We start from the raw sequence: 24,157 nt of genomic DNA, 5'->3' as shown, positions 1-24,157 counted from the left end.
CTGCGCGCGCCCCGCCGGGCCCCGCCCCGGCCCGCACGCACCGCCCGGAACTGCCGCCCGCGGCTCGCGCGGCGCGGGGGGACTGCGGTGGTGGCGGACCCGCCGGTGCGCCCGCCTCCGCCTCCCCCTTCTCCCCGTTCTCGTCTCCGGTGAGACAGCAGCGGGCGGCTCTGCGGGGCCTGGAAGAGGGAGGCTCGGGAGGAGGAGATTTGGGGTTTTGGAGAGGGAAGAGGGGATTTGGGGTTGGAAGAGGGAAGGGAGAGGGCGATTGGGAGGAGGAAAAAGGAGTTTGGGAGGAGGGAGGAAGAGGGGAGTTGAGAGAGGGAAGAGGGGGTTTGGTAACAGGAAGAGGGAATTGGGGGGTTGGGAGGGGAAGAGGGGTTTGGGAGGAGGGGAAGAAGAGGGATATAGGAGGAGGCAAAGGGGGTTTGGAAGGCGGAGATTGGGAAGGGGGAGAGGGGTCTGGGGAAGAGAAAAAATGAGTTTGAGAGGAGGGAGGAAGAGGGGGTTTGGGACGAGAAAAAAGGGCTTGGAAAAGGACAGTAAGTGTGGGTGGGAGTAATAGGGTGTTTGGCAGGAGGGAGGAAGAGGGGAGCCCTCAGGCACACTTGGCGGCTCTTACCCTCGGACCCCGCCTCGAGCTTTGGGTCTCCTGCGATGCCGGCAGGGCCCGGGCGGAGCGGCGGCCGCGCTGTCCCTGTGGGACACGATGGTGCCAAGGGACGGGCCCTCCTGGGCACACGGGCACGCCCGAGCCGCGGCCCTGGGGAAGTCCGTGCGGGGCAGTAATGGTGTAGGGGGTGGTGTTTTATTATTTTAAGCATTTTAAAGGGTTGCTTTCAGATGAGAGGCCTGTCCTTCGTTCTTGGAAAGAAATCCCAGGGAGAAGTTTGCAGCAAATAGGTTGCAGAAGGTCATGTCGTTGCTTTGGTGTAACGATTTCGGAAATTCGGGTTTAACTAAAGTTTGCTTCTCTCCCTGAGAAATTAGCAGGAGGATGATACCCAGGAATTTGTACACTTGATAAGTTTCAGTAGATATTGAATAAGGGAAAGGTGAAAGCAGTAGTGGAGGTGTACACAATTTACCAGTGGCTTGGACCAATGAGCAGTGACGTGTTGAAACAGCATCTTCAGGTCCATTTTCTGCAGAATATTGAAGCTCAGAGGTAGCAGGGCTTAGCAAATCTCAGTTCTGCAGGTACAGTTATCACAGAATGTCCTGAGTTGAAAGGCACCCACAAGAATCATGCCATTTATCAGGAAAAGGAGTCACAAGGAAAATACGGCGCTGCCACTGAGTGGAACAAGTGTGTCAGTGACAGCAGACACAGATGAGGGTCAAACAGTTGATGTCTTCCTTGCCACGGACTTGATCTGTAAGGTCTCCAAGGCCTTTTGCCACAAGGCAGAGTTCAAGGAGAGAGGGAACTACAAGCTGTGGAAGAGGATTGTAGCAGGATTGCTTCCCTGATAAGTCCATGGGCCCAGGTGGACTGCATTCAAGGGTGCCAGCAGCTTACAGGGTCTTCACAAAGCTGCTTTCTGTCATCTTTTAAAGGCCGTGAGAGCAGGGGAGATCCCAAAGATTGGAGAAAGGCAATCTTCAAAAAGGGCAAGAAGGACAAGCAAGAGCTACAGACTGGTCAGCCTCATTCCTTCCTTCTATGGAAGTATCATGGAGGAAGCCGTTTGTAGCATAAGAAGGAACAGATGGAGACTGGGAAAAGCCAGGTCTACCAAGGATAAATCATGCCTGATCAATTGGCTTGTCCTCTGTGACAAAATAGCTAGATCTGAAGATGGAGTGTTGGATACCATCTGCAGAGGGCTTAGGGGGATATAATGGAATCTTTAATTTACCTGAGGATATTATTGGAAAGATAGAGCCAGTCTTCATACTCAGATGCCCAGTGGGAGAATGAAAGACACCACAAGCTAGAACCTCCATTTCAAAGCAAGGAAATGAGGACAGTGAGGCATTGGGACAGGTTGCCCAGAAGGATTTTTGCATTCCTGTCTTTGGAGATTTTCAGGATCCAACTGGAAAAGTCCTGGGCAAGCTGGTCTGAATTCACTGTTGACTTTGCATTCAATAGGAGGTTGCACAGGATGGCTCTGTGGGGTCCCTTCCACAAGAAATCATTCTGTGACTCAGATAATTCACTGTTTCTGTGGAGAAGACAGCGAATACAGGACAGTAGTGTAATCTTAAAATTTTTGGATAAACTGATTACAGTGATACTGATTGGAATACTAATTTAAAAGTACATTATAAAATATGTTGTAGAATAGAATGTAAAATTAAGGATGCCAGTACTAGTAACTCCATAGCAGGAGATCTTACATGTGTCTTAGAAGATTCTTTGTAGAAGATGGCAAAGAAATTAGAACTGATTGATACAATTGTTCTGATTAATACAGTTATCCAGACTACTGAAGTATGTGAGTTTTGAAATGTCCCTTGTGGAAAGTAACAGAGAACTTATGCTGTCATAAATCAAATGCTGATTAAGATACTAAAGCAAAAACTGAAAATTGAAGTTCATTTTTTCCTGCTTTTAAGATTTTCCTTGATCTACTTTTTTAAGACTTTCATTAGATCTGAAAGTGACCTGGAAGAGGCATTATTGGCAAATAAGCAAAATCTGCCACTGTCACTGTTAATAGATATAGTCTGGAAGAGGGTAGATTCTGAGGAACAGAAGGATCCAAAGGGACAGGGGAAAAGTGAATTGGTTTTATGGTGGTAAGTGAAAAACAGTGCAGTGAGTGTGCTGGAAGGAATTATAAGCTATTGGTTCATGTGACTGGGTTTTAAGGCAACTGTTACAGATCTTGAAGGTAGCTGAAAAGGAAATGTCAGTGAAAGGCCTTTCAATCATTAGTGGCAGTAAAAAGTAAAAATATTAATGAGTCTATAAAAGAATGGGTTTGATAATAGTATTGCAGTGTAAATATAGCTATATTTCCTTTGAAAAATATCTTTAGTAGTACACATGCCTCAGAAAATAATAGGAATAGGAGTTCAGAAGCAGGTGGATGAAAATATGACGATATATGGAAATGTAATGGAAGTAGATCCACTTAGCTGCAAGTTATGATGAATAAGATAATACATGGGCAGGCATGTGAAATAGTAGATGGCAAATGAATGAAAAAAAGAAGAGGGCTCCTACACCCTATAAATCTGATAAGTCTTAAATTGGAAGACCACGTATTCTGTAGAGAGCACAGTTAAGGTTGATTGTATTTGGCAGAAGACAATAGTATACTCAAGAAGTGAAAGAATCCAAGACTTCTAGGACGTTTTAAGAATAACAACCCCCTGATTAACATCCATGTTTCCCCAGGGATTTAAACCACTTAGGATAGTCCACCTTGGGAGGTAACAGAGAACTAAATTGAGGAAGGTGCTTTTGGGTTTAGGCTGATGGGTGAATGCTGGGTTGCAAGAGGGTGTGCTTGCTTTGTGCAAAACCAGTTCTGCTCAGGGTTCAAGGGTTTTAACACAGCCCTCTGATCTCACAGCTGCATTATCAAACTGCTACAGAAAGGGGAGAGTGTCATGCTCACTCTTTTCCTAAACAGCATTTAAATTATTTCCTGTACAAAGATTCCACTTCAAGAAGAAAGTCAAGGTCTGTCTTGCAGAATAGCCTGTGGCATCATCATTAAAACGCTCTGCTGTCCTTGTCTCAAGGCTATCACATTGTTGTGTGCTGACTTGACTGCCAGAGGAGGAGTTTGTGAATGAAAACATGAATGAATGAAATTGGATCTTAGGTTTAGAAGTGTCAAACCACTGTTTGATACTTAAAAACTGTTTGATCTGTAAACATCTGGGAAGGGCCACTACCAGAAGCAATAATTTGCCTTTTGGATCAGGACAGTTATTGGTATTAGCCTGTTTGACAGCTGTGTTATTATGGTCCCATAAAGAGAGCATAATTATCAATTTGCTTTTTCAGATGATGCTATTTTTAGGACAGTTATTGATGTGTTCATCTTTCCATTGAATATACTTCTCTTCCGCAAGTCGCAAATAGATTATTTTTAATTTGAAAATATGTGCCTATACTTGAACTGTTTACTAAGCCCAGCTTCCTCTCTTCTAGTGAGAAATTTCTTGTGATATGTTAGTTGTAACTATAGTAGCCTGTGACATTATAGTTACCCTCAAGAACAGAGAAAGAATTGCTGCAATTGCATTGCAAATAAAAGAGTAAATATGGAGGATCCTTTTGAAATGTGGGTTTTAACAGTTCCTTTCAATATATGTCTTTAAAAAGCTAGAGGTAGAAACAAATCTGGGGAGTGTTACCTTCAGAGAGATGAAAATTGAATTACATTTACACTTGTTCTCTAAATATTAGAGAATGGCTGTTGAGGCTGCCTGTTTCTCATGTACACAAGTATATATTCCTAGTAGAATTCCTCTCTCCCTCAGAGAAGAACTTAAAGGATTTTTTTTTTTTAACAGGGAGTTCTGCGAAATTTCTGGAATTAGTGTTTCAATTCTACCATTTTCATTCAACAGAGGGTTTAGCAGAGTCCTAGTTTAAGAGTATGGGGTACTGACTCTTGGAAGGCATGTTCACAGAACAAAGAAATGTGGGACATAACCTACCCACAGATCTCAAGAGCAGCCTGAACATATATCAGAGGTAGATGCATAAAAAAAAGAGGGTACGTGCTTTCTGTGCTCTGTGAATTCACTTTTTGTAATCATCAGAGAGAGACCGAGTTGCCTGGATGGGGCTTGCGCTGCAGTCTGTGCTTGATCAGTGATACAGAGTAGCTGGTGTGTAGCACTTCCTAGCAGAAGTTCTGTGCCCACCAGAAAATGATTTGTCAAGTAGCAAAGATTAAGGAAGAGAGGAGAGGCTCTTGAAGAGGTTTCTTAACTCTCTGCTGGGTCCATTGATAAAATCCCTATGAAGTTCTGTATGTTGAACTCCTTGATGATCTCAGTCAAGCGATTCTCTGGTGTCTCGTGAAAGCTCAGCAGGAGATAAAGGTTCCTGGGGACTTCTAGGCATGTGTTGAGGGAGCAGCCTGCCACTGCTGGTGTTTTGGCCAGAGAGGTAAAAGTTCACTGCCGTGGATATCAAAAGGAATTCATCAGACAAAACCTTGGAAGCTTCAGCTGAAAAAGCTGTCCAGGCAGTGCTTTGGAGCAGAACTGATGAAAGGCTTTTCAGGAATGTCTTCTAGATTGTTGTAGAAAATACCCCAAACCCACAAACATCCTGATGTGTTTTAAATGAGATTTAAAGGGATTATTAACAATAACGCTTCTCATACATTTTTGGAAAAGATCAGGAAACTTCCCATGTTATTTCTTTAATTATTACTTGTTATTTACTGATTTAAGTTAGCTATCTATCTTTGTAGGTACAATTTCTGATGTAAATGCAGTTCCTTAGAATTTTTTTAAGGAAACACAGAATGCTCCGGACTGCAGGAATTTATTGCTATGGGGCAAACATTTTTTTAAAGTCATCATAACCTTTTCCTCCATTTACATGGACACTGTGGCATCTCGCAGCTCTGGATACTCATTATCTGACATTAAACTTAGACTGTGTCATGAGGATGTGGATAAGTCACAATCTGAGTTACAAATTTTTTTACTGCTTCAGCTAAATTTAAAAATGTATTTTTTGGGTATTTTATGTATATAAAATAACACACTAGCTGTTTTTACCTTTTATGCTACAATGAGCTGTTCTTTTCAGAAGTTTCAAGTGTTAATTTTTCTACAGGCAGATTTTTCCTAGTTACTCTTAATTGAGCAATGACTTAGCAATCACTGTATGTGCAAAAAGTGTTAAGGAAAAGAGTGGTAATGGCTTTTCTTGAAGTTAATATTTATTTTGCATACTTTTCAATATATTTTATGTATAAAATACCAAGAATATGACTTTTTTTTTCATTTACATAAGTATGATGAGTTTAGTTTCTGAATATCATATATGCCAAAGTATGAATTTGACATTTCAGATGTCCAGTGATATTCAAAGTTCTGCAGCACTGAAGTTCACAGTCATCTTCTAATGATAATTGATTCACATATAATCCTTGCTGTGGTATAATATAATTTCATTTTAAAAAGAAAAGAAATCTTCTATTAGCCACATGCTGTTTGAATTATGCTCCATATGAATTGTTTTTCTTTTCTTTTAACCCACGTTGAAGACTCAACTATGGCTGCTACAGTGAACTTGGAGCTGGATCCCATTTTTCTGAAAGCCCTGGGTTTTTTGCACTCAAAGAGTAAGGATTCTGCTGAAAAGCTGAAAGCACTTCTTGATGAGTCGTTGGCCAGAGGAACTGACTCAAGCTATCGTCCCTCTCAGAAGGTACTGGTGTTGGAGAGCTGGGTCCTTTTTGTGTGCCTTAATAAAGGTCCTGCTATTCCTGCTTCCCCTTTCATAGCTGAAAAGTTTAAAGAGAATCAAAAGTTGAGGGAAAAGAAAAAGTAATTATGAAGTGTTCATATTCATCATTCCCCTTTTCATACAACGTAATCCATTCAATTAATGGAAGTTAATGGGAAAAAAATCTCTTTACCTTGTTGATACACGCAGACTCAAAAGAGAGATTCAGCGTTGTGTCAGACATGCTGTGTAAGGTGCACCCAAACGTACAGATTTCTGCAGCTACGTTTCAGAGCTAAAAGGTCTTTAAAATATAGATTAGCTTTGCTACAGGTAAATAAGAAACAAAATAAGCTAATTACCTATAAAGCTCTTTCCATGAAATTCTGTTGATGAAGTCATATGAGAAAAACACCAAATGGTTCAAAGCATAAATTATTTGCAGGATGAAACCACTGTTATCCAATGGACAAACATTATTTTTCATCTACTGAAAATCACTGAACACCTGCTAGAGAGAATATTTGAATCTGAGATGAGTGTATGGAAATAGCCAAGTGGGGACATCCTCATGCTGCTGTGTACTGCCATATGGATAACGAGGTCTTGTTCTCCCCTAGGATGCCCATAAGTCAGCCTGCTGTGTTCTAATGATGGTCTGTGTGCTGACACATTTGTAATATTTCGTTTCTACGTCATTCCAAATAACGAAAAGGCACTAGTACTGCTCAGCATACATCCTGCTTTACTGTGTGGTCTAACTCCTTTCTGTTCATCTTGTTAACTCCCTGAAACCTAACACAGGTTTCAAAACTCCCAGGTGCCCTCTTGTGTCAGAGCTCAAAGAAGCGATGTGTGGTTTAAAGGGGAAGCAGGAAGCAGAATAACAGTGCAAAGAGGTTTGGGAAGCCAGTTCTAGTAACAGCTTGGCTGGCAGTCAGTCACCTGCCCTCAGGTGAAACTGAGGCTCAGGCCAGAGGGAGAAATCTTTCATTCTCCTCTCGTCAGTATATCTCCAATATCAGCAGGACTGCAAAGGTCAGAAATGAAAAAAAAAAAATACAATCATTCATTTCCTTGCATTTGCAGGCTGCAGGGTTAATTTGTGGTTGACCATGAAATCCAAGAACAGAGTAGGGAGCACAGGATTACTACAGTCAAATCAACAACCTTTGGAGGGCTGAAGCTCAGGCCTTAGGATCTGTCCCAGTATACAGCAGAGAAGTACTCCCGTCTTACCAGCTGGGAGGGGGTACCTTGCTCATGCCCATCAGTGTGATTGCTCACTCATTTACAGACTCTCTTGGATATTTTCCATTGCTGACACTAATGTGTCATTAATGAGAAGCATTGATTTCTGTTGAGATCTAAATTTATTAATCTGATAGATGAATATGGACTGAGATCAAAAGGAGGTCAATATTTCTCTCTATGAAGGAATGAAGTATCGATGTCTGGTTTCATCAGATGTCAGCTTATGTTTTTAGCTTACATTGAATTTTGTCCTCAGAACTATCTGAAAATTCGTGTTCATTCTCTCCATGAGTTTTAAAAGCAGAAATGTCTCCTTTTTAATTAATGTTCCAAGGAGGATCTGTCTTTGGAAAAGGAGCACCTTTTCCTTAGAAAGGTGAGTGGTAAGGGGAGATTTTACTAATTGTCTGCAACTTAAACACTAATTTGTTGATGTGATGTGAAAATATTTTAAGAAATGCTTTTTTAAAAAGTGTGTATGTAGATGATCCGTGTTGTATGGCATATTGTTTGCCTGTCCTGTTATCTCACTAATTGCAAATTAGGTAGGAACTCAATTGCAGAGTTTGGCTTCAATTTTTGTTTCTGTTTTTAGGAAGTAGAGCAACCAAAAGTATCTGTTACCAAACCCATTAAGCAAGAGCCTAAAGCTTCATCCAGTTTGCCTTCTGGCAACAACAATGGCAAGCCCACTACATCAGAAAAGGTGAAAAAAGAAACAGAAAAGAGATCTGCAGATAAAGTAAGTAATTTTTGTTCTCTAATGAAGTAACTTGGTTAGTAAACTTAAAAGATGTTTTAGACAAAAGCTCCCCTTTTTAGCTCATCTCGTGGTGCCTAGCCTGTGAGCTACATTAGCCAGTCATGTTGCCCTTTAGGCAATCTAACAAATGTCTTCCTGTAATTTTTCTGTGATTGTTTTCCCTGCTCATTGTGGGGAGGTTGGACTTAAGGGGTTCCTTCCAAACCATTCAGTGTTTTGAATCATAAGAGATTATCTCATAAGAGATTACGAAAATGTGGTAAGCTGAAATGTGGTATTCCTAAAGCTTTTTCAAGGATTTTGAGGCGAAGTACAAAAAGTGGACTTGAGCTTCTAGTTCATAAATATTTTGAAGAAAATATGTAATTAAAGAAAATATGCTGTGTAAAGTACCCCTTCTTTTACTGCTAATCTAACTGTTCCATTTTAACTCATTAATAACTTGTTAGCTTTTTGCATTTTCACATTCTTTGTGTGCGTGTGTTTAATAGACAAAAGGGGATCCTGCTGAAGGAGCTGATGCACCAAAGAAGCCCAGGGTAGAGAAGCAAGAAGCTCGTTCCTCTCCTATTACAGTTCAGACGAGCAAGGATTTATCCATGCCTGATTTATCTAGCTTTGAGGAAACCAGTGCTGATGACTTTGCTATGGAGATGGGATTAGCCTGTGTTGTTTGCAGGTAAGTCAACATTGCTTCATTGCAGCTAGGTGTAGTTAACTTTTTTAATTGTGTACCACCTGAGTTAATGTTTCTCGTAGTTTTTACTCCAGAAATCACTTAAGCACATATCCAAAACTGATAATAGATTGAAGCCTCCTTCATGAATAGGAATGGTTTCTTGAAACTGGAACCTTTAGAGCGTGAACCAGCTTTTCTTCTGCAGGAAAGGGCAAGTGAAAAATAACACTAGATATGATGCAAAACCTATCATGCCACATACCAGTTTTTAATTATTGGAAAACAAGTTAAAATACTAATGGTTAGTGATAAGCATTTTTAAAAAATCAGTTCTCACCTGAAAGCACTTTTAAGTGGCATTAGTATGAGATCTGTATGTGTTGCTCTTCTTTTCCTAATCATTTGACATTAGTTTACACATAGCCATGTTTTTTCAGTAAATAGCTCTTGCAGTGAAGACAGGTTTTTACATTTCAGTAAGGGCTCTAAAACTGGATTTCAGTAACATGGTACTAGCAGTACATTTAGTGCTAACAGATGTATAAAATACTTTTGAATAACTACCCTAGGATCAAATCACTCACATCAGGATTTGGTTTCACAGATAATTTATATCCTTGTTAGGCCCCCACTGCTGCCAAAAGGAACAGTTTGGCTCTCGCAATTGTACCTCCTTCCCTGGACTATTTAGGGGCATGTATTGCCACTACAGTTTGTGATCAGCTGAATCAGCCCCTGGATCAGCTCTCCTTGTGGGTTTTTCAGTAGGTTTGGGTTTCAGTCAGCTCAGTAAGAGTAAATGCTTATGCTGGCACATCTGTGGACGCAGGACTGTAGAGCCAGGGCAGAGAAGAAGGTAGGGCAGGCCTTTTAGCTGCAGTATGTATTTTAGCTCAGCTTGAGTCTGTTGGGAAACGGTGCTTTATAACTCTGTTCTTCCATCATTTCCATGGTCATTCCTGTTGTGCAGATAGGGAGGTGTTGCCAGTGCATGGAGGATAAATTTCTGTAGTTACAGCTGATTATACTGGTGACCAGTTGGGGACTGATGGGATTTCACGTTATTCCCATGTATTAGCTCAAATATTTAGTTTCTTATAATAGACATTGAAAGAGGAAGAAGTATATAAATACCTGAACTTTATAGTTTTTCCTGCAAATTCCATTTTTGCTGTCTCCTAAAAGAGGCAAAGCCCCATTCAGTGATATGTTAAAATGCTACTAAAAATAGTAAGGTATTGCCTTATTTGGCAGGAGGGGATAATGAAGTTTTGCTTAGACAGTCTTGACCTGCTGTGGATGATTAATTCTCTGTCTTCCCTGGAAAAGAAAAACACAGGCATCATGAGAAACGCCTGCAAAGTAAAGAAACTAAAGAAAGGAAATGCAACTCCTGTGCCCAGTGTAGCCAAGACGGGCCAGATACATGGTTCCATTAGCTGTTTCACCTGATTGCTGAAGGCATGGCTTCTATCTGTTCATGGTCACCAACTGGAGTGTTCTTGCAAAAGATGTATCTACCCTGGCTAAGTAAAATATCTCTGATGCCAGACAGAGGTAGAAGCACCACTGGGGAAGAAACAACTCATTAGAGAGAGAGTGGCAACAGTCACCCCAACACTCAGGATTGTTTTCATTTTACGTGGAACCTGCTGAAACTGGTGTCACATGGTTCCCCATCTCCAGCTCATGCTGGACTGGATGTTTTTCAGAGGACTTGTGCTTTAAAGTTCTGAATTCAGCACATTGGTTAGACAGTATTCCGCTATTTATTGCTTGCTTTCAAAATGTGCGCCTTTTTTGGGGTAATCATCTTGAGCCAAAATAATAACATCCCTGTACATTTTTAAAATTACATCTTTTAGTAACTCAATCAATTATTCAACCAGTTGGGAATGAAAACATGTCAAATTGCAGAGTAGGTGGAGTTCATAGCAAGAGTTTATGTTTATATTGCTTAAGAAGACAAGCTAGCAAGAACCCAGCTGTGGGTTCACAAATGCAAAAAAGTGCATTTGAATATTAACTATTCCTTTTTATAGATGTAAAAACTAAAGCAGAGGCATGAAATGTTTCAAGATTTGCCAAGTGTCAAATGTATTTTCATAGTGATTAGGAGTAATTAATGTTGATGCCTGTGGTGTTTCTCTTCTTGTTCTTTTATATCAAGTTAGTTGTTCTTTTATGCTAAAGCATAAGGAGGGAGGGAGTATTAAAATAACTTCTTCCTCTCCACTACCTGTAGGCCTTGGAAAAACAGGACAACTCACCTGTTATGGTGACTCCTCACTGGCTCCTCAGTTGTACAAAGAGGAAATACTACATGCAGTTTGTAGATGATAGTGAAGTTTTCCTCCTAAAAAATATTTTTAAAAAGCTGATTTGGAAATAACAACCTAATTTTCCATGAATTCTTGTTTGTTTGTTTGCTTTTTGAAGGTAAAAAATCATTAGGTTTGTTTCTTAGTTATCTTATAATTTAGAAGTAAGTAGTTTAACTTGTTTCTGAGCGTGAAGAGTTCATGGGTTTTTAATCAGTCTGGAATTGGTTTTTGTAATTTTAAAATAGGCTGAGTCTCCCTCTGTGAGACCATTTGTTCTGATCCAGCTTATTTAGGAATAAAAACCAAACAAAAAGTCTTTTAAATATCCTGCATGTAAAATAATGGACCCTAGAATTTCAGAAAGGTTTCTCCCTCTGTTTTTAAGTAGCCTGTTTTCTTTCTTCGAAAATGTTCTGGTACTTATATGGACAATACCTTCAGACTTTGTTTTTCTGTTATATAAAGAAATGAGGGATTACCTTTCCCCATGTATCTACAAATAGAGTTTCCATGGTTACCTGGGTACCTGCTCCTCGGGGATATGAGCAAAAGCAGCTTAGCAATTAAATAGCTTGATTTGTCATCTGAAAGAAGGAATCGTTAGGAAAATGGTATTTGGGTAATTCACAGGCAGGCTCCCAGCCATGTATATATCACTAATGTGTCATTTATACAGCATGATTACTTTCAGCAAGGCCCACGCAGAATGAAGCCCTCATCACCAGCTTGCATATTTGCTTCAAGGCAGGACTGCACAATTAATCCTTTCTATTCCATCTCTCCGTGATTCTGGTATTATCTCGAATTCCACGTGTCTGTTTATGTGTGGTAGGGACCAAAGGGATGGCTAATAAAACATCTCCAAAGTAGCGTAGAGCTTGGGTGATGATGCTTTTAAATCCTGCAGCAGAAAGCACTCCTACGGGCTTGTCATTGAGAAATTATTTGTTCTTGAACTGTATTGCTCTGCAGCTGACAACAAAATTACCCAAATGGAGACTAGGCCTTCATATGCTAATATAATGAGGAAGTCAAAATTGGCATACTGCGATGTATCCATAAAATGCCCAGGTGAACCAAAGTGGGCAAGACTTACATTTCTAATCTAAAAATCAAACAGGGAAATCAAGACTGTCATATACACATGTTTAATAGAATGGAAGTCTTCAAATTTCTTAAAATAAATTACCTTTAAAAAATACCAAATTTCTAAAATATTAGTTAGGATGAACTGATACAGGAAGAAAAGGAATACATTTAACTTGCCACAGGTAGAAAATATATGTGAAAGCAAAAATATTTTTATTTTTTTATCTTAAGCCTTGCAAAATTTTCAACAATTGGATAATCCTCTAAGTGCTTTCTCCCATAATCTGTTCTTAACTATTTGCTCTGCAGGCAAATGACAGTTACTTTTGTGAATCAGCTAGTGGAGTGTCAGGAGTGCCATAATCTCTACCACCAGGATTGCCATAAACCTCAGGTGACAGACAAGGAAGTGAATGATCCTCGACTTGTCTGGTATTGTGCCCGCTGTACCAGGCAGATGAAGAGAATGGTAGGAGTCAGTTTTTTGTCTCGTGTGAGCACTATTCCAATATGGCAGGCTGTTTCTACTGTGTGAGAGTATTTCCCAGGTTAGACAAGGCTTAGGAAGCATGTCAGAGAACCATTTTTCTCGGCAGCACTTCCCTTGCTGCAGCTGTGGTTTTTAATGTAGCATCTCAAAAGAGTATTCTGTAATGTGCTTCTTAAAGCTTTTTAAAAATCACAAGGTGAGTGAAGAAGAGTGAAATAGGATTATTTCCTACTTGGCAAGCAGTAGGTAAAACTTTTCTTATTTCAGGTGATACTCAGCTTTTAGTAATAGCCCTGCAGTTTTAGTTCTCTTCTCAGCTTTAGGTATGAATGGTTCTTTCTCTGTAGGACAAGACTGCAAATTTCAATCCAGTTTTAAATGTTCTTAGTGTCAAAAATAAGCTGAGGGTAGCACATTCCAGTTTAAATTTTAAAAAAAAAAGCAAAAAGCCTTTATTTTGATTTATCTGCATGACTGAACAGGATCTAACCAGAATCGACTCATCTCATTATGAGAAAGAAACACAGCACCTTTGGGTGCATGCAACATTAGTGACTTAAGTTCTGGTGTTTTAAAATCACTCCCTTTTATACAGAAGAAAATGTGTTTTGAAACTGTTGTGTGGTAACTTAGCAAGTGTTATCTGTTGAAATGGCTCTACTAAGAAACAAGAAAAGAAGGCAAAGTAAGATCCTGGCCTACGATGTACCAACATTGACTGAAATACATGATTATTCTGATGATCATCAGGCCTTTGAACTCAGAGGTGTGTTTGCTTGAGGTCAGTTCCTGCACAGGGTAGCCACTTTAGCCATCAAGCAGTTGCCTTCAGTATGACCTTTCCTTTTTTTGTTTTGGCATGGATTCTGCCATTTTGCCTGCCACTTCTTAGCAGGCTCTTGCAGCCTACATCCCAGTACTGCTGGGCTAGGTCCTTGTCTTCTGCAAGTTCACCTGTCTTATGCCTGTAAAGGCCCAGTGCTTTCCTGTTCTCCCAAGTGTCAACACTGCCACTCTTTCCATGCTGAAATAGCAAGCTCTATTCAGGATGCTTTTTTGGCTGGACCCTGTCCCCAGTACCATACCCAGCACTATCTTCACATCCCCTGTTGCCTCATTTCTCAGGGACCATTAAACCTGAAACTGTAAAGGCTAGATTGCAATCTTAAAATGGTCATGCTTTTTGTTAACAGTCAAAACAGTCCATGTTATGTCATCTGTAACTAATTTGGGGTGGTTTTTCCCTACCACTTACACAGGCTCAGAAGACACAAAAACCACCTCAGAAACCAGCTCCTGCAGTGGTTTCAGTTGCACCAGCTTTGAAGGACCCGTTGGTCAAGAAACCAGAAATCAAGTTAAAACCTGAGACTCCACCAGCTTTTCTGGCATTCAAGAGAACAGAAGTCAAGGTAATGTAGTTTAAATTTACCAGAGGAAGTTTGTTTCACTGCATGGATAATAGGGTTTTTTCCAATTAGACCTATTTTTTCACACAAGAACCATAAGTGAAAATAGTCTGCCACACCATGTGGGCTGAGTAGCACCACAGCATAGTGGGTGTGCATGAAAACTGAGAGTGGGGAAAAAGCCTCACTTCACATGTGGATGCCCCATCCCTGGAAGTGTTCAAGACCAGGCTGGGTGGGTCTCTGAGCAGCCTGGTCTAGTGGAAGGTGTCCCTGCCCATGGCAGGGGGGTGGGAGCTAGGTGATCTTTAAAGTCCTTTCCACAACCTGAACCATTCTGTGATTCTATGAGTTGCATAAAAGGTGTTATTTGCTCTCTCTAGTCAAGTAACTTATGTGTATTATGACACTTGGAAGGCTTCTCCTCATGGTAACAGTGGCCTTTACAGTGCTGGGTTTACACTTGGATTCGATGATCTTGAATGTCTTTTGTGGCCCAGACAGTTCTGTGATTCTATAGTAGGGAAAGTGTTGGTGACTCTGTGAGATTTAATTCAGGAGCTTCTTAGATATATTCTGATCTAGTGGGTGGCATGCCCATAGTAGGAGGGTTGGAACTAGATGATCTTTAAGGTCCATTCCAACCCAAACCATTCTGTGATTCTTTTCTATGATTCTGTGTTGCCTCATGTGTCTGTTTCTCCAAGTTAAAATATTGTCAAAAGCTGGTGAAAGGTGGTAAGCCAGAAGCAGTGTAATAAATAACAGAGTAGTCTAATAAAGCATGACCCTTTCTTAGGAAAACACACCTTTAACTCAAAATCAAAGCAATTTTTCATGTGCTCAAAGTTATGTTTGCCATTGCTCTGCCTGGGTACAAACCATCATGAATAATAGGATGGGTATTGCTGTAGCACTTACACTAGTGATTGACTTTCTTACCTCAGCAGAGTTATTTATGTGCCTAAACAGGTTGTAAGACCTGGGGCCTGATTTCTTCCATCATGTTTACTGTTCAGACACTAGTCCGGATCTGTTTAGATGTAGTCTGGATATACTGTAAAAGGAGTATTACTTGAATAGAGAGATTTAGTTTTCATTTTGACTCTGCCATTTGGTGTAACTCTGATTTAATTCAACGTATCATCCTCACCTGAAGCCTGGGGATTACAAGGTTTAAGGTGTGGGAACTCAGTGTGGATAGCACAGTGCTTTGCGGGCAAGGGAACCCATGTTTGCAGGACGTTTGTCTTTTGCAGTACCTGAATGGGCAGAGGCAACAGGAAAAATGTCCAGTGATTTTTAAATTTTTTTAAATTCTATCTATGGTACAGGCTGCTAAGAACCAAGAAGAAAGGAAACAGTTTAGATACTGCTACTTTGACAGTAAGACTGTAATAAATACAATACTTAATTGCTCAGTGTCTGGTTTTTGTCTGACCATCTGTCAGCTTGTTAAAAAGTGGCACCAGGTAACAACAGTAAACATAAAAAGGAAGGCAAGCCACCACCTTTTATATAGCTCACAAATTTGGGCTTTAATTGTTTATGGAGGGATCACAGTGCTGTGTGGTAGCCTGCTAAGTGTACGGAAGAAAGGGGAGAAAAGGTATTATTTGTTCTATGTGCCTGGGGGGATTAAAAGTTGGCTGCACTTGGCATCCTTTCCTGTTCCTGTTAGTACTTTTCAACTGTGGTGACCAGTGATGAAATACTGTCCACTGGATGTTCCTGGGAAAAGAACTGAAACAGAGGCTCAGTGTATTCCTGCTGTGATGTGTTACACAAATAGATGCTGCTATAATAAGAATGCTTATTTATTTTAGACCTCAGCAGCAGTTTCGGGGAACTCTGCCAGTACAAGCGTTTCCTCTTCAGCGACGAGTGGCCTTACAGGATGGGCTGCTTTTGCAGCCAAAACCTCCTCTGCCAACCCATCAACTGCCAAACTGGGATCGACAGCACAGAGTGCCAGCGGGAAACCTGCAGCTTCTTCAAATAACCAGAAACCCGTGGGTTTGTCAGGGCTGGCGACTTCAAAAACAGGACTGGGGTCCAAAATAGCTTCTGCCAACAACAGCGCGAACCCCGTGCAGCTGAAGCCTCCCCCGCCGCTGACCCTGGGCAAGACGACGCTGAGCCGCTCGGTGAGCAGCGACAACGTGAGCAAGGCGGGGCTCCCCAGCCCCAGCAGCGCCGCCCCCAGCCCCAGCAGCCAGGGCGGCGGCAACGGCGGCAGCGGCACCGCGGGCACCAGCGCGGGCAGCGCCGGCAAAGCCGCGGCCGACAGCGGCAACCAGTCAGCGTCCCTGAAGGGCCCCACCTCGCAGGAGTCCCAGCTCAACGCCATGAAAAGGCTGCAAATGGTCAAGAAGAAGGCTGCTCAAAAGAAACTCAAGAAGTAGGCTGGCTGCTTGCGGTTTTTGTTGGTTATGTTCCGTGAGACAGTGGCGTCGGTGTTTTTCTTAAAGAAAATCTGCCAGGTACTGGACTGAAACAGGTTAAATCAGGGAAGCCCAAACCCTATGCTATGCAGGAGGTCAAATTTTAATAATTCTGGTATTCCTTCTGCCTTTGCAAATCTGTGAATTGAATATGTTAGAGGAATTCATTATTACGTGCTCCTGGTTTTGTAGCTCAAAGCACTGAAACTTGAAATCGTAAAAGCTGGGTATTTTTTAATATTAAAACCCACACATTTGTGTGGATACTTAATAAATTGAACTTGCTGAAACTGTCATTCTTAAATGTTAATAATAAAAGGATTATTAACCTGGGAAGTCATTGCCACTTTTCTTTCGCCCCATATTCCGATATTTAAAATGCTTCAGAAGTTCAGAGTTGTCTGTATTGTGCAGAGTTAATGATCTCAAATTATAAAGCTTGTTAGGGAAAAAATATTTTCTTTTAATTTCAAAAATTAACTGTTCAACAACAGTGTATTTAAATTGAAATTTTTGGTTTGGCAGTTTGCTAAATTGGCCTATTTTGGTTTTATGCAGTGAGAAACTTCATCTAAAAAGAACAGAAGAGAGTCAAAACTGTCTTCAAGGTTTCTTAAAATGTAGAGAACCACTCCGTATTTGAGAAGTATCAGGTCCTTCAGCTCTCCACTGATGCCCCTGAGGTGTTCTTCAGTTTGTGCTCCCTCTCTTCATCCCAGCTGCTCCAGGTTGTGTTTAGCTAAGAAGTGGCTCAAGGTGGGCACTGGAAAATGACTTGGAGTCTTGCTCTCTGTCACCAGCATGTGGCAATTTCCCTCCTTTTCTTCTGTGATGAGGGGAGCATCTTTAAACATGAAAACATGTTGGACTGTATTGGATTTGCATGGCCAGTTTCATTTTCTCCTTACCATACTTTGATCTGGTGGGTAATAAGTCACATTAATCTTCCCAAAGCCGAGTCTTACCCATGATGGTAACTGGTGAGTGATCTCTCCCTCCTCTTAACTTGGCGTACAAACCTTCCATCTTATTTTCTGTCCCTCCCACCCAGCTGAGGAGGGGAGTGAGTGACAGAGCAGCTGGGGTGGGCACCTGCCATCTGTCCATGGTCAACCCACCGCACAGACTGGCACAGGCAGGTGAAAGCTACTGGTTTTCTTATTTTAAGTATGTGTAAAGCTTGATCCATGACAGCTATTTCCCTAGCGTTTCCCTGCTCTACAATTAAGATTTAGACTAAGGTTCCTTTAACATGCAAAGGAATAGTTTCATTTACTCAGGATTGCCTCAGCTGCCTGGAAAATTTGCATATTTTTGCAGCTATTATTTCCTATGGAGGGGAAAAATAGAAAGGTTTTATCTTTGTAGTGCCTGCGGCTTCCTGGGCTATGTAAAAATAACATCATGAGGAGGAGGAATCCAGAACTTTTACAGCTTTTTGATCAGCCCATCCTTCTTCCTTTCCAGCACAGAGGATTTTTAATGGCAGCATGGTAGGAAAAGACACTGAAGCAGTTTCCACTAGCAAACAGAAGGCATATTTTCTTCCTAGGTGTTAATCAGAAGACTCTTGCCTACACTAAGATGTAGTGTGAAGATAGATTCTTTAAATGGCTGAGTCCTCCTATGTGAAGTGTACATTCCAGTAGTAAAACCTGCTCCCAGAGGAATGTTCAAGGTGCTAGCTGCCTCTGTCTTGCCTCTGAACATACATAAAGCTTTGCTTGTAAGAATGCAGGAGCTTACATCTCAGCTGTGCAGATTACTTGAGGTACCACCAATGGGGCGAACACAGGCAGAAAAAGAATCATCCTTGGTTTTAAACTGTGGCAGCTAGTGCCACTTAGAATACTCCTGAGACCTGACTCAAGTGTGTCCTGATGTCTTTACATCCATAACTCTGGCATGGATTGACTGTAGGGTCCCTCCATTCAGAATGAGGTAAGTGATGCTGTGCTTTTTGTGCGTGCCTCTTGTTTCCCTCTAATAAGGCCAAGTCTGGCTGCACTCATCGATAGCACTGTATTAGCAAAATCTGCAATACAGCTCCAGTTTGTATCAGCAAAAGATTTTCTTCTAGTGTAACTTTCCCAGCTTCCTAAATGAAATACAAAGTCTTCTTCTGTTGGTATAAAAATGTCAGTTAGGATTGTGATTCTTTGAAGTATTATATCAGAAAGGATTTATAGCATAGACCAGGTCTTTTAAATCAAGTGTTTAGCTTGAATATGTTAGATAGGCACTGCTGAAAAACAGAGTAGATTGAAGGGAACAGTTGCTTTCTGCTTTGATGTTATAGTTAGGATGGAATTAACAACTGTATTTTCAGGAAAGGAGTCTGTTCTACAGGCTTGTTTGACTGAAGTCGTGTGTCAGGTTGAGGAACATAGTGTAGGGCAGGAAGAAGGAATGCCCGCCTAAATTTTGAGAAGCACGCCTCTTATTTAGTAAAAATAACTGGAAAATAGTCCTGTGATTTTTCTATCCCCAAACCAAATTGCTCTGTGGTTTACTGTAAAAATAGCTACCTGACTTTCCTTAAATGTTTTAGAAACTGGTGTAGTATTTTGCTGCCACTTAAATATGATGGATTTTCATAGATGCCCAAATTCTGATACCCTCAGTAGTGTGAAATGATTAAGTTACTCTGGTTCCATGAGTGCTCCTTCTGGCTGGACTAGGGGATGGTGGTGATACCTGGGTCTAAAAGGAAAGATCTAACACAAGGTTCTGTGATTTACAGACTTTTATCTACTACAGCTCATGACAGACCTTGAGCTGGACACAGCAGTAAGAACTGGTCATGATCTCAGGAGTAGCTGGAAAAGAACAGAACTGTGCTGACATCTGGAACCTTGAAGTGTATTTTTAAACTTGCTTCGTATTTTGATAGTGCTTGAAAAGTTCTAATGAACTGATCAATAAGCTAGGATGCATCTTAGAAATGCAGCATTTTATCTGAGGCAACTGTATTCCCTCTGCTGTCGTTGCAGGCAGATCTTAGATAGCATATAAAGCTCTTTGCTTCTGGAAAACATAATGCTTAAAAAAATAAGAAGAAACATCTTTACAAAAATAGATTTTTATTATTACAATAATTTAAAAGAAGATTTTTTTTTTTACTATTTCTGAACAAACAATGTTGTAATAGGAATTACCAGTAACAGATCTATGGGAACAAGGATTGTCATAGCTGTGTTTCCTAGTGCAGGTGTTAGGTCCACTTCATCTATCTTCATTTTTAAAAGCTATCTTAAAATGACAGCAAAAGTATACTTTAGTGTTTGAAGGGGTAATTACTCAGTGAAGCTTCCAAAGATGAAAAATCAGAAGGAATAATCCTTCAATCTGTGTTTGCATTGAAAAGCTGTACCCCTGCTCAAAGATCCCAAGCAGCATCCAGCCAAAGGGAAGATGGTGAAGCCAGAGGTCAGAGCCTAGAACTCTGCTATTCACTGGCTTGGACATTGTCTGGGTTCCAGGTTATCAATGGCAACATGTAAAAATATTCCCTGAATGGAGAAGCATTTCAGTTTGAGTGGACCTAATCTTGGAAGTACTTGTACATATTTATTGTCACAACAAGTAAAACACACATTGGAACAAATGCAAGATCAATCCAATAAATTGCTTCAATCAAAATAAATTAGTTTTGTCATTAATGAGAATAAGAAAGCTCTTAGAATTCTGTAACCTTCCCTACATTAAAAAAATCCAGTGGCAAAACCATTGGATATTCTTATGAATTTCTGGAGCCCTAACACAGCTCAGTTTCTAGTATTTAAAGCACTGTCTTAACAAAAATGTGATTGAGCAAGTCTAATATGAATTGTTGTAAATCTCCTTAATTTGGAAGGCTTTAGATTGAAGGAGCACCCCTTAATTTTCTGCAATTGCTGTTTGCATTCATCTGTTTTAAACAATAATAAAAGTTTGCAGTATATTCATAATATCAAATGATAATGGCTAGAACTTTGAATTTCTGAAATGGAGTAAGCCAACCTGCCTGGGTACCTAATTAAGTACTTTTCCTGGATCCCAAGTTATGAGGCTATAATAAAGTCATATAATTATCCCACAATATAAAAATTATTATGGGTCCTAATCATACACTGGGATTTCATTTGGCCTACTAGGAGTTCCCAAGGCCCCCAGAAATTCAATGACACTTAGGTGCTCAACTCCAGTATATTTCATCCTTCATTCCTTGTTACTTCAGGATCAGGATACCTAGCGAATATTTTGGAGAGCAGATTTGAATACACTTTGAGACACCTTCACAGAGTCTGATTTTTCATGGGGAATGTACCTAACACTCAAAATCGGAGCTCTCCCTGTGACTTCAGCTGAGTTCTCAGTGCTAAGACTTCAGGAATCTTAGTTTTCCTGGCTCTTTCCCTTAATTAAAAAATAATACAAATACAAAACTTCATCATTGTGCTTTCATGACTGCATTAAGCCTATTAAGTACAATTCAGTCATTTCTAAAACTGTTCCAACTATTGTAAAGTATAGATCATCTCTAAATAAAATATTCTAAATTGTAAGACAGAGCTGAAAACCTTCTTGTGTGTGTCTTCCCCATAATCTCAAAATACAAAAAGGAAAGCAGTAAAAGGGTAGGGGTGAGTCTTTTAGTCTCCATTCTTCCAAGCTGATACTCCCTCTCCACTTTATTTTCTTCATTTAACCAAAAGTGAAGCTTTCCATAAAAGCAGCTACATCCATTCATAACATGATTGGAAACCCTTTTTGCTTGCTATGGGAACAGCAAGATTTAAGTGCCTGAGGTGATGCACAATAAGGCAGAACTATGCTTTATGTATTGTTACTGCTCACTGGATAACAGTAGTTCACAGAGATTCCCACACCACATTCTGGATATCCATCTCTGAGAACCCTAAAAGTTTCTCTGTCATATGATTTAATCCAGCACAAATTTCAGGTTTTATCTCTGTGAGTCACTGCATTCAGTCTCTGAGAAGACTGACAACTTTTTCTGCCCTTTTATGAAAATAATCTGAAAATTGAGGACATTAAAGAAAATGAAACCAGGTTCATTAGCATAGCAGAAACTATTGTATGTAGCACTTGCCCTAATTTTTCTCATCCTTTCTTTGCTGACAGGTTATTTTCTATTACATCTCACTGAGCATTTTGAATCGTTTCATCTTCAAACCCCACTCTTCAACTATGGGAAATAGAAACTTAGACAAAAGCTTTAGAGCAATTTCTGTGTACCCTCGATCAGCACCACTACCCACCCCCCACCCCTGATTTTAACAGTGTTGTCATTTTAGTCATCAGTACAAGCAATTATGCAATACAGAAAATACCTGACAGGAGTTTACTTTCAATTACACTATTTGCTGCAGATATAATCACTTTCTTGTTTCCTTTTTGCAGTGCTTTGCACAAGAAGGTCTTTGCTTATTCACTAGAGGACCTTGGCACTGCTGTGGTGAAATACCTTGTGACAAGCACTTAGATATCAATGGGAATCACAAGGAGGTGTTTCCTGCCACCATGCAGTCTATCTTAAGTGCAGGACACCAGCCTGACCTAGGAATCACTGTAGTCAGTGAACCTAAAGAAACTTTTTCACTAGATATCATGATCCCTGCGTCTGACTTAAGGAACCAGTGAGGCACTAAATATTCATTGAAAGGTACCACTTGACTTTCCTTTTTTTTTTTTTTTCTCTTCTTTTTTTTTAAACCAGTAAATTTCCCAAGACTAATAACACAGGTTTTGTCTCACTACACAGATCTTGCACTAAAGCAGTTAGTGTGGAGACACATATGTGGTTTTCAAACCTGCGGCACTTCCATATTGGTACAAACTGTTTCTACCATATGAAGCAGTTGTGTAATTCATTTGAAAATTCTAACTTCTTTTTCTCACAATACCTGTTTCTTGTCCCCTCTTTTTCTTCCTGCATTTCCATATTTAACTAAACATACTTTCTTCCCTGGGACCAGTCACTGGTACCAGCACACCTGGTATGTTTTATGTTGAAATGTTTCCTTAAAAATGAAGCCCTTTTTCTTTTCCCACTCCAATAATCTCCACTGAGAAAAAAGGTTCTTCACAAAAGCAGCTGAGGATAAAAACAGACAATCAAAAAAGCTCAAGTTTTAAGATGTGTCTGTGTTCACTGAAATAACAGTTCGGGAACAACTTAGCCTACAGTATCCCTGATGACTGAATTTGTCCTTTTTCAAGGCTAATTCTCTTCATCTTGAATATTATTTGCTAAATATCACGGAAGAAAAATGTAATTTCATCTGTGATTTGTACTTGTAGGTTGAGCCTTGATGTACAATGCTTTGACAAAAGAGAAAATTATGGGGTAATAGAAAAGCAAGCTCTTCAGGATGTTAATCAGAATCAGTCTTCCTGTTAAATGTTTCCTCCCTCAGCTCTTGACAAGGTGATGGCTTTTGGAGGATGGAGGTTCTCAGTATCATCTGTGTGCTGGATACCATGGCTTCTGTCAATCACTTATGAGCTTGCTTGGCTTGCTGCAAACCTAACAGATGATTATTCTGTCTGCTTCAGAGAGTCTGGCTCAACAGGCCCGTCCCCTCCTAAGCATATGTCATCTTCCCTAGATAATTAGATGGTACATATCCCTTCTGACCTTTTGCTTCAGCTAGCCACCATTCCTTATTGCCACTCAGGTCAGAAAAGCGAAGTATCCTCACCCTCTGGTACTCCTGAAGGCTGAGTTCATGATCACTTCTAGCTTGAAATGCATAAACAGCATAGAAGATCTGAAAAAGGAAAACCACATAAAGCAAAATCAGAATTGAAAAATGTAGCCACATCTTACCATGTAGCTCTGTATGAGGAGGAGTTCTGTACACAGAAAACATGTAATGACATGTACAAACGAGTGTTCAATCACATGGCCTGCAATTTCTAGACAGGACCAAAATGAAAAGTAAAACTGAAGGATCTGGGGAATTCTGCATGAGGAACAAATCAAGCTCCAAGACCTCATCACCTACTACACTGGCAAGGTTTTCAACTCACACCAAGTGGCCATGGATTGGATGAAGAATTTTTCAGCAAGGTTTCCTTGTGGAGAATCACCTTTCCTAAAGCTCCTGTACTTAAATGTGGCACATGGGTCACTTCTGTGCCTTGCTGATCAGCATTCTTGTCACAGCTTTCTTGTCAACAGTAAGTTGGAAAATCCCCCAACCTGAGCTATTTTGCAGGTTCCTGCTCCACAGGAGAACCTTGGGGCATACACAGGGTGGGATAAAGCAACAGTGTGTTTTCTGTGGTGCAGGACTGCAATTCACAGTTTAACTG

At 40.4% G+C, this 24,157-nt stretch overlaps 2 protein-coding genes across 6 annotated transcripts in view; one reads left to right on the top strand and one right to left on the bottom strand.

Moving 5' to 3' along the window:
• The first annotated feature begins 32 nt into the window (after positions 1 to 32).
• INTS12 (integrator complex subunit 12) lies at positions 33 to 17,170 on the top strand. 5 transcript variants are annotated; one of them, XM_032109339.1, is made up of 8 exons: positions 33 to 149; positions 6,201 to 6,364; positions 7,971 to 8,012; positions 8,232 to 8,378; positions 8,891 to 9,078; positions 12,801 to 12,960; positions 14,241 to 14,393; positions 16,217 to 17,170. In XM_032109339.1, the coding sequence occupies exons 2-8, from the start codon at positions 6,209 to 6,211 to the stop codon at positions 16,793 to 16,795; spliced, it is 1,425 nt and encodes a 474-aa protein (XP_031965230.1). In that variant the 5' UTR covers positions 33 to 149; positions 6,201 to 6,208; the 3' UTR covers positions 16,796 to 17,170. The 5 variants fall into 5 exon arrangements, with proteins under 5 accessions (XP_031965230.1, XP_031965233.1, XP_031965232.1 ...); XM_032109342.1 differs by lacking the exon at positions 33 to 149 and adding an exon at positions 511 to 913; XM_032109341.1 differs by lacking the exon at positions 33 to 149 and adding an exon at positions 511 to 3,640.
• A 2,780-nt stretch (positions 17,171 to 19,950) lies between these two features.
• The window catches only part of ARHGEF38 (Rho guanine nucleotide exchange factor 38), a 39,702-nt gene continuing 35,495 nt past the window's right edge, over positions 19,951 to 24,157 (bottom strand). Inside the window, exon 14 of the mRNA XM_032109343.1 lies at positions 19,951 to 23,610. Coding sequence (XP_031965234.1) covers positions 23,425 to 23,610 — 186 coding nt within the window. The 3' untranslated portion in view covers positions 19,951 to 23,424. The remainder of the gene's footprint in view (positions 23,611 to 24,157) is intronic.

Source organism: Corvus moneduloides, chromosome 5 (assembly GCF_009650955.1).
Source record: "Corvus moneduloides isolate bCorMon1 chromosome 5, bCorMon1.pri, whole genome shotgun sequence".
Lineage (NCBI taxonomy): Eukaryota > Metazoa > Chordata > Aves > Passeriformes > Corvidae > Corvus > Corvus moneduloides.
This window is presented reverse-complemented; position numbering and strand designations above follow the sequence as displayed.

What these genes read in the sequence shown, in the direction of transcription:
- INTS12 (XM_032109337.1), top strand. Translation starts at nt 6,155, where the DNA reads ATGCTCCATATGAATTGTTTTTCTTTTCTTTTAACCCACGTTGAAGAC. An exon ending in GCTATCGTCCCTCTCAGAAG is followed by an intron (nt 6,365 to 7,970) that starts GTACTGGTGTTG and finishes TAATGTTCCAAG; the next exon opens with GAGGATCTGTCTTTGGAAAA. An exon ending in TTAGCCTGTGTTGTTTGCAG is followed by an intron (nt 9,079 to 12,800) that starts GTAAGTCAACAT and finishes TTTGCTCTGCAG; the next exon opens with GCAAATGACAGTTACTTTTG.